This window comes from Streptopelia decaocto, assembly GCF_964273445.1.
Source record: "Streptopelia decaocto genome assembly, chromosome: 1".
NCBI classification, from domain to species: Eukaryota; Metazoa; Chordata; class Aves; order Columbiformes; family Columbidae; genus Streptopelia; species Streptopelia decaocto.
In genome coordinates, this window is record NC_138663.1 from 16,507,143 (window position 1) to 16,524,687 (window position 17,545).

General features: G+C 39.8%; 1 protein-coding gene across 1 annotated transcript in view; it reads left to right on the forward strand.

Annotated features, from left to right (window-relative positions):
* The window catches only part of SLC2A13 (solute carrier family 2 member 13), a 154,070-nt gene that overhangs the window by 118,575 nt on the left and 17,950 nt on the right, over positions 1–17,545 (forward strand). The window contains exon 7 of the mRNA XM_082059777.1: positions 8,563–8,688. Coding sequence (XP_081915903.1) covers positions 8,563–8,688 — 126 coding nt within the window. The remainder of the gene's footprint in view (positions 1–8,562; positions 8,689–17,545) is intronic.

The following is a 17,545-nucleotide window of genomic DNA, read 5'->3' on the forward strand; positions in this document are numbered from 1 at the left end:
CTTTGTTTTGTTGAGATGGACAATCTTATTTAGCTGCAAACTAGAGGTCGGTATTCTTTGTACTGTCGCTGTATCACAGAACCTGTATTTTTAAAAATACTCTTTATGTTTCTTATGTCAAAATGACTAAGCTGCTGGTCATCTGATAACTGAGAATTGCAGGAATAAATATGATAATGTGTTTCTGCTATTAAGTTCAAAAATTATGAGTGTGTAAAGAGATAAACATGTTTGAGAATACTTTTGGCAGCTCTTATGAAACATAATTAAAATTCTGAGAGGCAGTGTATGTTGCAGAACTGTAAAATGACCTCAAAATGTCTTGAAATTTATTAAGGAGATCCTATAAGGATCTATCACTTGGTAATAATGTTCTACCTGCTGGCATGTTGCTCCTTATCACTCAAAGCTTGTAGTTTAATTAAAAGTCATAAGCGACAAGAAGGAATATGTCAGTTCCATGTAGTAAGCATCTCTAATGTGATTGAGGAAAAACTCCTGTCATCAATTTAAACACAAAGATCTGAGAAGTGACTTACTTGAACTATAACGTCTATCAGTGTAATGCAGACCCTATAACCATTGTTAACATTTCCACTTTGTCTTTGAATCAAACCCCCCATTACTGAGGGACCTATTAACACTTCACATCTCCGCTAATACTTCTAAAACTTTGCTGTTAAACAAAAACTCAAAACAATGCTTTTAATCAAGTTTGAGCAAGGCTTTTATCTGATCTGCCCAGAAACTGGCAGTATAGTATAATAGCTCTGTGTAGGGTCTCTTTGGAAGAGTAGTTTTAAAAGCAAAGTATTCTACGGAGACTGCCATTACACTCAAATAAAGGTACATGTAAGACAGTTGTTTCTGTTATTTATTGTCTGTGTTGCTCAGTTCCAGGCATAAATCAGGAAGCTGTTGTGCTGGGGGCTGTATAAATTCAGAAAGAAAGATCGTCAAGGACAAGAGACAATTGATACCTATGTGCCAGTAGGTCGGGACATTTTTCATGTGGTGTCAGCATTCCAGCGCAGTCTGCTGCCAAGGTGGTTATATAGTAGTGGTGTAACCGTGATGACTTCTGCAAAGCAATAGTGTAGAGAGTAGTTCCCTTGTAGGACTATCATAGGTAGGAATAATGGATGAGCCATCGGGGTCCTCTTCAGATCTAAAGTAGAAGTAGCAAACACCAAGACACCAAAACCAGGTGCTCTGAGTGTATATAAGTTGTGTTGGGTAGTTGAGGCATATGAGTCTTTGGAAAAAAGAGTTTAAGGGAAGTCTGAAGAGAGCTAATGGATTCATATGTGGCTGGCATATCAAGAAGAATAAGGATTCAGTACTTGTCTGGAACTTACCTATGAAGGAGACACTGAGGAACAGTGTCAGTGGACTAGATGGAGCTTGATTGGAAGATGAGGAAGAGCTGATCATACTTGAATATGACCGTGATTTAGACCTGCTGGAATAGCTGCATAGTAGATGACAGAACTGCAGGTAGCGTATGAGTACTGTGATTATAAATAGTAGCTTGTCTTTATGAAAATCACTGAGTGGATACATGTGTTACGTAATGGACTGCCAGGAGACCTCAGCAAATAAACTTATGTCTCCTGTAATTGCAGGAAAGTGTTCTTAAAGTCCAAGTAGGTTTTTCTCATTCTTTGTTAAGTATTGTATTTTATGTGTCCCAGATATGACAGCTTGGAGTGGTATCTTGCAGTTACCACACATTTTAACTACTTAAAGCATCCCCTATGGCCAGTGATATTTAATCAGAATTTAATGGTTAGCTTTCGGAAGCAACACAGGAATCATCAGAAGTATCACAAAGTGCTTAAATTCTTGCGTGAGGTGCGGTGAAGCATTTGCAAACAGCACAAGCCCTCAGACACAAGCATCAGGAAGTTTTAAAAAAGGTCCTAGTACCTGACTGAAATGAGTTTGTATGAAAATGAAGTAAGCCATTTACCAAAAAAACCCCTTAAACTCTTTGTGTAGCTGGCTGAAAGCCAAATACACCAATCTTCTCACATGTCAACAGAGCTAATAAATATACTGCATTATTTGTCCAAAAGTCTTATATTTTTGTTGAGTTAAATATCTTTGCTGTTTTTCTCATTTCGATTCATCAGTTGCCTATGTCCCTTGTTGAATCCAGCTGGGTAGGCGTGCTCTGAATGGTGATGCTCAGCTCAGATGTCCTGGCCATTTTCTTTCAGCTGGGGCTGGAGGGAGAGGCATTCTCTGGTTGTAGAATAGAGAATATAAGCACAGAAGCAAGGAAAGCTTGATTCCAGTCTCACCAACAGGACTAGAGAAGTGATCGTCCCCCTGTACTCGGTGCTGGTGAGGCCACACCTCAAATACTGTGTTCAGTTTTGGGCCCCTCACTATAGGAAAGACATTGAGGTGCTGGAGCAAGAGCAGAGGAGGTTGACGAAGCTGGTGAGGGGCCTGGAGCACAAGTGTGATGAGGAGCAGCTGAGGGAACTGGGGCTGTTCAGCCTGGAGAACAGGAGGCTGAGGGGAGACATTATTGCTACCTACAATTACCTGAAAGGAGGCTGTAGCATGGGGGTTGGTCTCTTCTCCTAGATAACAAGTGACAGGGTAAGAGGAAATGGCCTCAAATTGTGCCAGGGGAGATTTAGATTGAATATTGGGGAAAAATTCTTTGTGGAAAGCATTGTGAAGCATTGGAACAGGCTGCCCAGGGAAGTGGTGGAGTCATCATCCCTAGAGGTGTTTAAAAGGTGCATAGACAAGGTTCTTAGGGACATGGTTTAGTGCTAGAGTTAGGTTATGGTTGAACTCAGTGATCTTGAGGGTCTCTTACAACCAAAATGATTCTGTGATTCTATGTTGTTTTTCTATAAAGAGCTGGAAAGCAACTACACCACCTGCTAAGGGAGGTAGAGGATTGTGTATGTAACCAGTCTTGAGAGCAAAGAGTAAACCTGAGGGCATACCAGGTAGGATGAAAGATCCACCTGGCCTAGGATCATGTCTCCAGTATGGCAAACAGCAAGCAGTGCAAACAAAGTGACATTCCTTTCCAGCCTGAGGTAATTTGCAGCTTATGTTCTCTTGGGGGCGTATGTGCTAATCATGTGCTAATCCTCAGTAGATATCGCAAGACCCTCCTGTCCCTACATTGTGGCTTTCCTGACTGAGATTTTTTTTATGGTTCCTACAGCTCTGTGAGGAGAACCTTGTTTAGCAATATGAGCATCATGCAGAGCAGGAGCAGTGGGTTCAACAGGTACACAACAGCAGAATTTATTCTGTGAAGAAGACAGGCCATGACCCAAATGTCTTGTGTGATGTGAGTGTATCAGATTTTTGCATATAGCTACTTCTTCACATACATGGGCTGATTTTGCAGCGTGTGCTCAGGGCGACTGATGAATCCAAAACAAGTAGAAAGAGTCCATCCCCAAGAAACGTCCACATTTCTGGACATTTGGATACTCTGAGAGGCTGTTCATGCTACCCATGTAGTAGAATATTATGAAATCAGGTGCTACTGGAAATGTAATCAAGTGTTATTCTGGAAAAGAACTACACAATCCAGAATATAATATCAAGCTCAGTTTGTATTTCTGTAACTGGATGGCAGTAACATGTTAATATAGTTTTATGATTGGCTAACAGAATATGGAAGGCAAAGTTATAAGTTCCTTACGATGTGGCAAAAGTGAAAATTGATGAAATGTTTTGAAATGAGTAGTTCAGAAACTGAGGTTCAGCTTGAAAAAGGCAAAATAATCTGACAAAGAGAAACAGCATTTGCAGAACAAGGGCACTGGGCAAAGGTTTTACTGCTAAATCACTCAACAAAAAGTGGCAAGGTACAATTTACAGCTCAAATTAAGAGGCTCCTGAGAATTATAGGAAAGTCACACTTACAAGGTCATTTTACAAATTTTAAAGCACAAAATATCATGACAAACCAAATACAAGTATAGAGTATTCTAAGTAGTGGAGAAAAACGCATGGGAAGAAACAATTGTGAACCTTTCACTGGCATCTGGAGGGTCACTTTAGCAGGTCTGAGATTTTATTCAGTCTTTTTAGAAACTGCACTAGAGGCTGGTAGACTACACTGTTAGGAAGAAAGAAAACAGTAATTTTGTTATCAAGAAAAATGTGCACAGTAAGCCCATTAATAATTCATCTATATACGTTAAGTTCTTTGTGAAAGGGGAAGGAATTGTGATCTTTGGGACCAATCTGTGACCTCAGGAGCAGTTAATGGGGCAGGCTGCTCCAGAACAGAGCATCCAGAAAGCTGGTGGTGCTCAGGCTGGCAAGAAATTGCTAGCAAGGGACCTTGGGGTTAGTGCAGTCAGGCTTTCTGAAGGTCACATATTCCCTTGTGGTCAGATAATGGGAACATAAGAGCATGGAAGCCTTGACTGTGTTCGCAGAATCAGAGTGTGGAATCGCAGGTTTGGGGATATCTAGTCTCCTAAAGGTCCATCAGCTTGTCAGTAAACGTGCTCTGACAATGAAGCAGGAACCCAGAAATCCCATTCCCTGGCAGTTCCCAGTGCACCGAGGAGCCAGGCTACTGGGACTTCTGTTCTGGAGGCTTCATGCCACCGAGCTGCCAAGAAAATGGACATCTTGGGACTTCTGAAGCCTGACATCACTGGTTGTTGTTGTTCTGCTAAGTAAGCTGAAGCATCTGAAGTCTAGGTACTTGCTGCCTTGTTGGGTTGCAGGGAGGGAACTAGACACGTTGTAGAACCTTTGTGCTGAAATGCTGCCTGGTTTCATCAAAATCAAATAATCTCTCTCAGGTATTTCAGTCTTGATGAGTTGTCAGTCTGACTGAGAACCACCCTGCCTGGGAATTTTAAACTGGCTCTTTGTGGCAGAACCTGTTTCCAAGACACTAGCTCATAACCTAAACATGAATATACATATTTTAGGATAAAGTACAGGAAACAAGTTTCACATTTATAATTGGATGCAAATTTCCTTCCCTACATAGGCATCCTGGAGTGTTCTGGTATGGAGCTGTTTAGGCCGTAACTGATCTGTGGTATAGATTTGAAGAAGTATCAGTATTTTTATAGATTTATACTCTGACATATATTTCGATATGTCTGGTTAGGGCTGATAAGAAGGTACATTGAAGGACAGGAAGGAGATCTGTAGTAGATATCTGTCAATAAGTATTATATTGTGCATTTATTTTCCTGGTATACTGTGTCCTAATTTATTTACACTATGAGCATGTAAGAATATGTGCTCAATTTCAAATTGTTTAAATATTTTTGTTTAGCAAATAGTAATGGGGCTAGAGTGAAGAAGAGCAGAAGCCTGAAACTACTATATATTTTATTTCCATTTTTTGAGACAGAAATTTAGAGTAAACAGCCTCAGCACATTATTTTTTTAGTTTTTTTTAACTTGCTTCATTAAGAAAAACCCCTTCCTTTCTTGTTTCATGCTGCATCTTCAGTGATCATTAGTTTTTATTAACCAATACAGATTTCTTTATTGTGCATAAAACAGTTGTAATGTGCATATGTTGGAATTCTGGAGGAAAAAAAAAACGTCTGTCATCTTGGAAAAGGTGATGACTATCTACCTGATCAAAGTCAACGTAAAGGTTTTATATCAATGATAAAACAGAGCGCAGAAGAATGCTAGATGGTCTGAACAGCAGCCGCCTACCTTCAGTCTGCTGGGAGTTAGATTTGAGAGGCCTTGTATATTCAGTTTCCAGGTTTCCTCTGATGTAAATTGGTCTTGTCTCTAAAATCTAAAGTCAAAGCTTGAGTGTATGAACTTACTATATAGCTAATGGCAAAAAATCCTAACCTAAAGGTAAAGGGTTTAAAAATATTTGTTATTTAACTTCTCAACCTGAAAGGCAAGCTGCAGAAAAGCTGCGGAAAATAAGAGTTTTAAATTATTTAAACTGTTATGAGTAAGTGTAACCTCTGATATTTAGCATGACATGAAATCCAGCAGCTTTTATGATGTTGAACGCCGACTGGAAGACAAAGTTGTGCATTCCCAATGAAGGCCGAGGAACAGCTGAATTAACAGCCGTGTGGGCAGACACTGGGATCACTAATCAAATTTCTTGTGTTTTTTCTGGGCTGCTGGATGGAGGGGGAGGAATAAATAAGATACCTTCTGCTTCCTAATTGACTGGTTACTGATACCCACCGCCCGCTGAGGTCATGTGAAGTTATCTGGAGAACAAACCCAGTAGGACAGAACAGACAATGGATGGTTCTGTTCTGTCATTCATCTCGTGCTTGATTTTTGTGAGGACATTGAGGGAAATGAGGAGGCATCCAGTCCCCATCCTGTCCTCTGCTGGCAACACTCTAAAGACGACACTCATTCCTGTCTAATTGTCATTCCTCTGCGTTCCTGTGTCCTGCTGATGGTCTGGCTGGTGTTGGTTATTTGACTATATTTCTGCTTGAAATAAAACCTAAAAAAGGATAAATTTAGAGGAACCTTGAAATTTTCTGAAGAGAATTGTTGCCTAAAGACCACTTTATTGTGTTAGATTTTGCACACGGTATTCACAATGAATATGGTTGGCATATAGTTGACTTAAAAATCCACTTCTGCACTTGATAGCATGGAACATTTGGAAATGTCAGCTTTCTGTGCCAGGCTGCCGTGCTGGATGTGTTAGCACCGTGGGTGATCTTATAAATTCATGTTGTTAAAAGGTACTTTGATATATAAAATAATTTGAGTGGAAAATGTTCTACAGTTTGAAAATCATGTATCAGAATCCTGTTGGATATCATAGGATTATTTTCACTAGAAGATGCTATAATTTTATAGTTCTTTTCAATATTGCTATTACATCCTTAAACACACTTGTGATTTATAAAACATTTTTATTCGTGTATAGTTTTCTCTTCCTGTCAGCTCTTTTCATTGCTACCCATTGCTGTCCTCATATTAATTAACAAAATCTAACCAAGTCTCACTAATGTAATATTGGAATTGTCCTTTCATAATTTATAATTGCAGAGTTACCTTTTTCTCATTTATATTTGCAAGAGAAAAAATGTTTACTGCAGTTAAATGATCAACTTCTACCTGAAAGTTTTGATTTATCTCCATTCTAAAAATATTTTCTGCAGGTTATATCTCTGTTTAAAGAGCTAATTTAATGCAGTTTTCCTAACGTACATATATATATAAGAAAAAGCTGTTCAAAAATAAATTTGATATACCAGTTGTTTTCTAAAAAGTAAACAATGTGGAAATTCTGCAGTAATTTGCTAAATTAGGAAGCACATGATAACAAAGAGCACAAATTTCTGAAATTTGGGAGAAGCAGGAAAATGCAAATGAATACATTGGTTTTAACACTTTCCCAGCTCTCTACTTTTTGCCAACTACCATATGAATTGACCTCACTATAACTCTTTTAGAAATACCATAGTAAGAAAAGTTTGAACTACTAGATTTTAAGCATTTACTTTCAGACTTTTAAAATCCACATAATCTGCTTTACTGATTTAGTTTCTTGGACTTTGTTATACATTTCTACTTTTTCTCATAATGGTATAGTAGTTTAAGCAGATTATTTTTGCATTCACTAGGTCATTGTTATGATAAAGATACACACTCAGAAAGGATTATTTCCTTGGTTTTGTTGTTACAGGGATATATGTTGAAGCTATTTTAGTCACCTTAATAATACATTTCCAGATGTTACATTTCAAAGTCTAATTTTAATTTCAAATTTCCAGACTTAGTCTGTGTTCAGAAGTTTTTCATTTTCCTGTTTTTAAGTCCTGAAGTTATCCCTTAGAATATATCAGGGGCTCTACTGATGAGAATGTGTCTCTGAATCTGAGATGGCTTCCAGGGAAGGTAAACACCACCACAGCAATGTTCTTGAGCGCTTGCTAGGTCTGGGGAAGCTTGTGCCAGCAGCTTTCCAATCACCTGCACTGCATGAAGGCTTCTGGAATTCCTGCATAGCTCACGTGCCCAAATCCAGGCATCTCTGGTTCTTTGAGACCACCAAGGAGCTGGGAGGTGTCCGTGCCAGGTGCCGTGCTCTGCCGTGCCAGGTGAAGAGCAAGTGGAATATTTTTGAGCTCTAGACGCCTGTATGTCAACTGGCTCCACTGACATATGGACTCCATCCATCGATGGGAACTCAGGCGCCGAGTTCCCCCACACAGGCAGTATGGTGAGCTCAGACTGACTGCCTCATCTGTATGTGCCCAAATCAGAGTTTGGTTATTAGGTATGACATATGGTTCTTTCTTTTCAACCTCAATCTTTCTTTATTTAGATTAAAATTCATTCCATTAATGAATTCTCCTACAGCCTGATCAGATGTCACTGGGAGATTTCCAACTGGGCCACCAAAATGTGGTACAGAAAAAGGCAAAAAAAATCTATATTAGTTCTTGGGCAGTTCCTATTATCTTGTCTCCAACACTGACAACTTGACTACGTGCATCCCAAGATTGATTAGGAGATGCTGTTGGTTTTGATATGTACAAATGAATAAAGTGTGGCTTCAGTATTTCTTTCTTTCTCTTTCAGTTATTGTAATGGATGTATGTTAGATCCGGACTGTGGTCTCTGCTATAAATTTAATAAATCAAGTGTTGTTGAGTCCTCATGCATTCCTGTTGATAAAGACTCTACAATGAAAGCAGCGTGGGGCAGGTATGTCACTTTTCAAGATTTTCTGATCTTGTGCTCTACTGATGGTTTATTTTATGCTAATGAGAGCACTTTTGCTTTTACATAAAATGTTACTCTTATGATGTTCAGGAAGAAAAAAAATAACTTGACATTGTCAAAAGTGGGTTATTACATTCTAACAACTGTTCTAAATGAAAGCCGTGATCCTCATGTGTGCAGCCAGTTCGGTGTGGTCTGCCACCTAGCAAGTGTGGCAAAAGTACACTAGCAATTAGGAAAATTACTTCTCCCTGATGTCTTCATTCATTTGAGGGGCATGTTCCCTAGGTATACACTTAAAGCCCTCTGAATTAATTGTCTTTTTCAATGCTTTAATTAAACCACGTTTTAATATTGGCCTACTGAAGAAACCAAGTTGCTCGGCTGCATAACCTAAAATGCTAAAATTCTGAAAAGTTCCAACTGTCAAAAGCGTGGTTTGTGGCCACTGATTTCTCTGTTCTGTGCTTGAAAGTGGTGTTAATGCCACACATTGTGCTTGGAACGTGAAACTGTGTGCGTTCATGCAAAAGTCCCAAGGCAACTGTAAAATACATCACATTTAAGAGCACAAAGATTTCCTGTGAAGTCACAGCAATCTTCAAGTTTTATTAAGTATTGACTGTTCTTACGGAATGGCTTTATGAGTTGGAACAATGTCCTGTAAGGGCTTTATCAATACTTTAATGGTGATTAGGGCTTGGATTAGAGTTTGGAATGGTTCAGTGCCACAAGGGAATTATATCATTACTGCTGATAAAATGTGTAATTACTGCTGGTAAAACCTCCTTGCCATAACTCATCTCTGCCACCCACGCACCATAAACATACTTGGGAAATATGGAAAGGGTTGTGTGGTGGTTTCAGCTTGTTTATTCTTATATTTTTTAACTTTCTGTGTATTTCTCAGAATTTAAAACCAAGCGCCATAGTGGCAGTGAGTCATACTATACCAAGATTGGAAGTTATGAAAATATCTACTAATTGTAAAATCATTAATTTAAAATTACTCTGAAATTGTCCTCCTTTTGATTGCAGTACTATTAGAATATTATGCCTAGTGGTTCCTTCCAGATGCCAAGAGGGTAGCTTGTATGCTTTGTAATCCTAATTTAAAAGCAGTGTGATCATTTGGGGTTTATTACTCTTTATTAATAAATAACTGAAAACTACAAAATCTCATCCCTCTTGCTTTTTTGGTGACTATGGCGCTTTATACAACATACTTTGCAAATTACCTATTGTCCTGCTATGCTCTCCAGTGCTTGGAATTTCATATTTCTAAATTAATGGATCTGTCTTTGTATTCCAAATCAACATTCATTTCATATATGATGTAGTTTTAAGTAGCACATCTGTAGTTAGCAAAATCACGCTAACACACAGGCAGCCATAAATGGAAATATAAAGTTGTTACAAGTAGTTGATATGTAAAATCAGACTTACTTATTAGGCAGTCTTATTGTATAATGGAAACATAAACTTGTTATGAGTACTCGATAGATAAAATCAGACTTATTTAGTTAGGCAATCTTATTGTATAACATGTAGTAAATGTGGACATCAGTAATCCTTTTATATTCACTTTCACATAACCCTCCTTGCTGTACAGCCTGTTGGAGCAAATCAGAGAGAAAAGGAGAAATATTTCCTTTCCATATTGCAAAATACAATATTTCCATATTGTACAATAATTCCATAGCATAAATACCCTGTTCAAAATCTTTCAGGAGAAAACTGCGCAATGTTAATATTGGTATTCATTAGAATGGAAGTTTTGCCTTAAGAAAGAAAACCACTGAAATTCCACAAATCTTTTTCCAAAGATTGTACATTTATCCCTATTTCTAGTGTTCATTAATTTCCAATCTCATCTCCACCTGGCCTATGTAATCAGGCAGTTTTCTAAAAGCCGATCCTCCAAGCTGTAAAGTGTCAGGTGGCCCCTTCTGTGCCTCCCAAGCCCTTGGGACACACAAGCGTTTCACCGCCTCCTCCTCCTCACAGGTCGGTGTGTTTCTGCACCCCAGTCCAGAGGGTATCTCCGTGGATTTTGACTTCCAATGGTTCACATTCATGTACACCACCCCACCTCCCGCCCCCCCTTCCTTCCTCAAATCCTGAGCCTGCTTTACAGCAAAGCCAGTCCCAAAAAGCTGTAGGATTTTCTCTCCAAATGGGCAGATTGCTGCAGTGGAAACAGTGTAATTACATCCCTGGTTGTCTCAGAGCAGCAGAATCATCCGTATCTTCTGGCAGCACAGGGAGAACAAGTGCCCAAGACAAACTAACAGCACTGGCGAAGGAATCACACTTGCGCTGATGCTTGAAATTGTATCTTTGCTTCATAAAGTTATTTCACCATGTGCTGGGTATACAGTGGCAGTTATTTTAAAAATATGTGGTATTTTTATGAACAGAAGCTGGTTTAACAATTTGAAAGATGATTTTGTGATCTACGGACATTGAATAACCATAATTATCACATGCAACCTCTTTGTAGCTCCTGTATATTCTGATTGCTTCGTGCCATCCTGTATTGGCTTAATGGATTTAAATGGTTTAAAACCTCCCGAGTTACACTGGCCTTGTATGGCTGTTTTATTTTTCTATTCATTTTGCTCAGGAGAGTAGGAAGACCCGAGTGATTTGTTTGGGACTCATTGGACCTCAGTTTGCTCGACTGTAGCAAAAGCAGCAGCTCTGCCTTCCTTGCCTGATGCAGGAGGTTCAGAGAAACAGCTTCTGCTGGGCTCGGAGCGCGGGTGCCGTGCAGAGCATTTCACTGCTGCTGCAGTCATGTCGTCTGCATGATCTTCCTGCTGGGAAGCTGGGAGCTGCAGCCAGGAGAGGTGCCCACGGTCACAGCACATGATGTGCATGGAGCCCCGTGGCTCCGTAGCCATCCTGACCCCAGCTGTCCTGACACTCGCTCGGGGACTTCTCTGTTCCTGATGTGCAACCTGCCAGCGAGGTGAGAGGTGCTTAGGGGCACCAACAGAGAAGGCCTTGTCATATACTGTTTTAAAGCTCTCTGCAGCCACACAAGCTGACATAGAAAAGCCTCCTGTTTATATATTTATAGCTTTGCACTGTTCTTCACAGTGGATCCCAAGGTACTTCGGTAACATTGATGTAACAGGCAGTGCTTTGACTGTTATCATAAAATACTGTAATGTATTTTTATTTACAAGAAGTTTCCCTAGTGCCAGCCTGGTGTACTAGATACCACCTCTGTGTTTATTGTTAATTGTATTTATTTGGTTACAGTACATTCTACATTGAGAAGTTCCAGGGAAGAGAGCAGAGATTTCAGTCTCCTGTGGCTGCCAGAAAGGCTGTTTATGTTGCTGTGGTTGCCATAGAAACCTAGGGAGACAATTAGAGCATCTAAATGTTTTTCAAGAAGAATATAGCATTTTGGTTCTTTTGAATGTAGGGAACTCTGTGGCCAGCAGTGGCTCTAGGGGATGTAGACCCCATAAGAATAAATCTGACAAAGTCCAAGCAGCATGGGTAATGTGCAATGGGTACTGTTGTGAGATTATAAATGTAAGACAAAGAATAGAGTTTGATTTATTTTTCTATTTATTCAGTTACATAAGCCTGACTCTGATACTGGAATAACACAGGGTGGAAAGTCCTGCCCAGGGCACCAGCACAGTCAGATGCTTTGCTGCTCTTGGTATTATCAAACCAGTGAAAAAAAACCAAAACAGCTGTTGACATGCAAACCTTGCTGCCTCCAGCTCTGCCCAGGGACGTATAAAGGATGGTTTCAAGACAGTGAGCAAGAATATTCTTAAATTATTCACTTTGTAATAAAGGAAGAAGAGCTGAGTCTTCTCTCTCAGTGTGGTCTGGGGGTTCTGTGTTGAGACTCTGTTCTCCAAGATTTAGGGAAGTTTCGCATTCAGCAATACCACAGAAAGGCTTGCAGTTCTCTTCATGTGCATTGAATTATAAAATCCCCATAAAGCTGATAAAAAGCGTTATCTTGCTTTTACAGATGGGGCTGCAATGGGAAAGTTCCAATATGAAGCTCAGGTGGCACGAAAGAGGTCATGGGCAGAGTCCATCTCTCAGCCAGGACTGAATGTGGAGGTGATGGCTTTCAGAGCAAAAACCAAAATCTAGTTTTTCCCCACAATTGCAATTACTCCCACCGTACTCTCAGAAGCCTTGAAACTTCTGTCTGTGTAATTGCAATAACCCACAAGGCCAGCTAAGAATGCTCTAGAAGTAACTTTAAATTGCATTAATATTCTTACAGTTGAAAAAATAACCGCACAAGGAAAGGAGCTACTAATAGTGCTGTGACATGACATTAACCTTGACATGAGTATGTTGTCAAGACCACAGTGGGCCCACAACTGTGAGCTAAAAGCCTCTCAGGAGTGACTCTGAGCAATCTCCCTCTGGAGAGAAAGATGTTGACTTTATACAGTAAACAATTATGAAGAAATAATAACATTATCTGCAGATCAGAGAGAAGCCTAGAAGCCATCTTGTCCACAAAATTAGCTGGCAGGTCTCCACAGTCCCTGAAGGAGGACGATTGGGAACAAGAATCTATAAAGGGAGAGGAGCTGAGTGATTTTCTTTCTTCAGCCATTTTTATTAACTTCATTAGAGGAACATCTCCCTGCCACGGGAGTTCAATGCTTCATGGAGAATCCTGCTTTTGTCAGTATAAAGAAGCTTTCTCCTCTCTAAGGGCATTCCGTGCGAAGACGAGTGCAGCAGAGCTCTGCGTTTGGAAGATCTTCATTTCCCCCTGGCCAGTGCTCTCTTGTTCTCCTTCCTTCCCTGTAAAATTAAGGGCATGTTTACAGATGCTCGGTAATGCTGTTGCGTGTCGCTGGGTGCCTGTTGCTCATATCTGTCAGTTTGCTGAGGATTTTAACTGTGTCTCAGAAACCCGTTCTGGGGAAGAGTGGGTTTGAATTACCTGGGCAGTGTGAGGAATCAGGTCAGGCAGGCAGACCCTGGTTCCCAGCTGCAGGAGAATTCCCACCACAGGAATGCGCCTAACGACCTTGGCATTTGAGCCTGGACGCTAACTAGATTCCAGTGGTCAAAAAAACCAACCATGGGAGTTCATTAGCTGGATTCTCAGACAACAGCCTGGTTTATGTCCAATGGGAGACACGCCAGTGTCTGTCACAGCCCCGGGAGTGTTCTGGGGAGCTTTACATTCACACAGTGCTGCCCGTTGTCTAATGCATAGCAGATGAGACTGTTAAGATTATTAGAATACTTTTCCTTTGTAGCAACATTAGATTTTTCTAGAGATGTCAGGTTCCTTTTCCTGCTTGTAAATACAGACAGACATAAGTAAGTTCATTACACTTGTTTTGCTAGTCAGTCTTATAAAGATGCTTTTGCAATATGACAAGTACATTTGTAAAAGTTGCCGTGACTGCTTTACTAATGCCAAAAAATGTATGTGCGTATTCATACGTTTAAAGACTGAGAATCTATTTTCAGTTCATCACGGGGAACGGGTGTACAGACCTTTCCTGTTACCACAGAAAGGCTCACAGCACAGCAGCCTTCCAGGAATGAAGTACTCCTCTGTCCGCAGGTAGACGTTGCTTGTTTTGTCATGCAGGAACTATTGGTAGAAGATTTTATTGCTGAAGTGTTGATTTGGAATCTTTCTACAAGAGCTGGCGTTGAAAAGTGCTGCTCAATTCAGCAGCAGTTAGAGGAGAAACTAGTACTTCTCTTACTAAGTCTTCAGAACAATAGATGAAGTTTATACATAGGATAATGGTATTCACATTTGCAAATTAGAAAGGTAGTGCAGGGAGTAAATAATTTAGGAAAGTAGCAGGATCTAGAATATTTACATCTGCATGTATATCGGCAGCACTCAGAGTTGCAGTTACAAGCAATAGTCTTAGAGAAATACCTCTCTGGACAATATGCTAAATATTTACTAAATTGAAATATTCATCACTTCAGTAGGAGCCAGAACATAGAATTACCCTCTTCCCTCTGGGATCATTTAGGAAGGAAAACTAAAATATATGCAGTGTCAAATAGAATTGAGTTCTGATTATCTTCACCGTTGACAGTAAGTCTGGAAGCCTGAAGCCAGCTGGGTGGCAGAACACAATGCTGGTTGTCCTGTTCGATTAGGAGTATGGACCTCAGCATAATAATATCTAATACATGTTAGTGAGGTGGGCAAAAACAGAAATTAAAAAAAGGTTTGAAGCTTATTACAGTCTTTGTCAGCCTAAAATTTGAGCCACAAGGTCTTTTCTGGGAGGAGGACATTAGTGTAATCACACTAATGGTTGCACATACTGGAAAGCTGGGGAGGTAGAGGAGGAACTTAAGAAATCTGATATGCATATTTTAATGCCATCTCTGCTAACTGGTGAGAGCTAATAGGAAGAACAGAAGGATGAAGTGATGCAGAAAATCGTGTCCTCGATTGTAGGTGAAGCCTCTGTTATTGGTGATGCAGGAGTAGGTAGCAAAGTAAGTGCAATTTGAATGTTCTGATCCTATCAGCCACTCTTCCCGCTCAGGTCTTTGAGACATTATGTTTTTAAGTTATTTTAAAAGGGAATTATTTCCTGGTGGGCCTGATAACCATAAGATCTCTTTAAGCATTTAAATATATGGCAAAATCTATATATGTACTTAAACAATTTAAACTGCGGGTGGAATTTTTTTGTAACTTTAACAGATGATACAGTCTCTTCATTTTTTTTTTTTTTTAATGTTCAAGGGGGATAAAAACATTTTTTGGTATTTTAGATTTTACTGAATCTAATGCTTGAACAATTAATGTCCTTTGTGTATTGTATCTGCATTTCAGGTCTAAAATAATGAGCAGAGCAACATGATAATCTAAACTAAAACTATTTACGTACCTTTAAGGTTATTGCATAAGAATAAATGTTAACAGGCCTAACTCATTATGTCTATTCAACCAATGGCAAATTCTGGATGCTTGAAAAGAAGGACAAAATATACTCCTTGTCAGTCCTATTATGAAGTGAATGTGAAAGTTTAGTTTATATGCTGAAGACAAAATTTATTTCTTGGAGACACCCAGCACAAAATAGGATTTTAAAGTGGGCCTGGTTAGTTTGAAACATTGTTTGTCTGTCTGTTCTCTACCTGTTCATTTCTATTGCACTTTGCTGCTGAACACTGCTTCCAGATCTTACTCTAAGTGACCATTCAAGAGGCATTCTGGTAGAGGATGATGAAGAGACGCATGCTGACAGTTATTTGGGTTACTTGTTGTAACAACTGCTTCAGATGCTATAGCACTGATGTAACTAGAATAGAAGAACAAAAGTGGCCCTTGAGCTAAAACTCTCCCAACTGCTGGTTTGTGTCAGGAAAAAATTGTGTTATTTAAATGGAAAACTGTTTGAGTCAATGCTCTTCACCACTTAAAAGTGGTCCAAGGAAGAAGATGTGGTGGTGTTTAAATTTGGAATTGACATTCTGTTGAAGGAAAAACCTTTCTGATCATTTCAGTCATTCTCTTGTCAGCTGAAATGGGACTAGAATAAATTGATCTTGTTTCCTACTGAAAAGGCATGTTTGCTTTTAGATGACAAGGGAGATAGGCAGGAATGCAAAGGAAAAAATTGCCAACGTACATGAGAGAACTGGCAGTCTCTTGTCAGTGTGCTTAGGCTACGTGGATAATTCCTGCAGCTTTTTTCTCTCTCTCTCTTACAAAATGTACCTTGGAGAAAAGAGTCTGTTACTGCTTCTCCAGCTGCTCATCTCTTTGGGGATGGACTGAAAGGCTCCCGTGCCTCCCCAGGGCAGCTCTCCCGGGGCATCCAGGCCGTGCTCGCCTCCCCGGCCCAGGGCACTGGGGTCAGGGGACCGGGATGGTGCTGCACAGGGGGCTGGGACAGGGCTGGGGGTTTCCCCTTCTGCCTCCAAGCCAAAGCAAGAGGAACTGACTCATCTATGGGAGCATGTGGATTTGATTATTTTTTTATTTTCCTGAGAGAGGAATACTTCCAATAGTTGTTTTTCATGTGTATTCAGTTATTGGCTCTGAGGTTCAGATTTAAATAAAAATCCTCAGTGAAAATTGCCTCAGCAGATTCCTTTAGGTTTTTGCACGCTGAAGTAAATTTGCTAAATCTAAATTGTCTCTGTTTTGAGGGAAGAAAATGTTTTTGAAAGATGCTTTTGGTTGGGGATTTTTATTGATAAAGAACATTCAGCAGGGTTGAACCCAGCCCTCTGTACGGCAGCTTGTACCTTTAACAGCATCTCTAATCCAAACCTTACACACCTTTATTCCATAATAAGCAACTCTTCAATAATCACATCATCTGATATAATAAAATTGTGATCTCTTCCCTTCTTAAAAGGACGAAGTTTTCAGAGTATTTTTTTCCTTTTTGAGGGAAAATAAATTATCGCGTTTCTGCATTAGCCCTGTTGAATAATTCAATATGTTTGATGAGTTTAATTCATATAAATTATTGTGTGTGCTGTCTGCACGTGTAGTTCATTTCCTTGAGAATGGAGGCAGTAAGATCAATCCCTCACTGGTACAAGATGAGCTGGAATTATTGATTCATTTGACTTAGAGTCGTGACCTTATTTTAACTCGGCTCGTGGGTTAGTACAGGCTAGGAAATGGGCAGTCTGGTAGATGGCAGGTCGGACTTCTGAACAGCAGCACTGTGGGCATTTCTTCTGGCTTGTAAGATCCAAAGACCTTCTTTTTTCCTGTAGCTTTGCACAGCTGCCACATTAGCTTTGCATAGATGATAATGAGAGACAAGTTTGAGGCTCCGCATGATTATTTATTTCTTCAAACCTGTGATTCAGA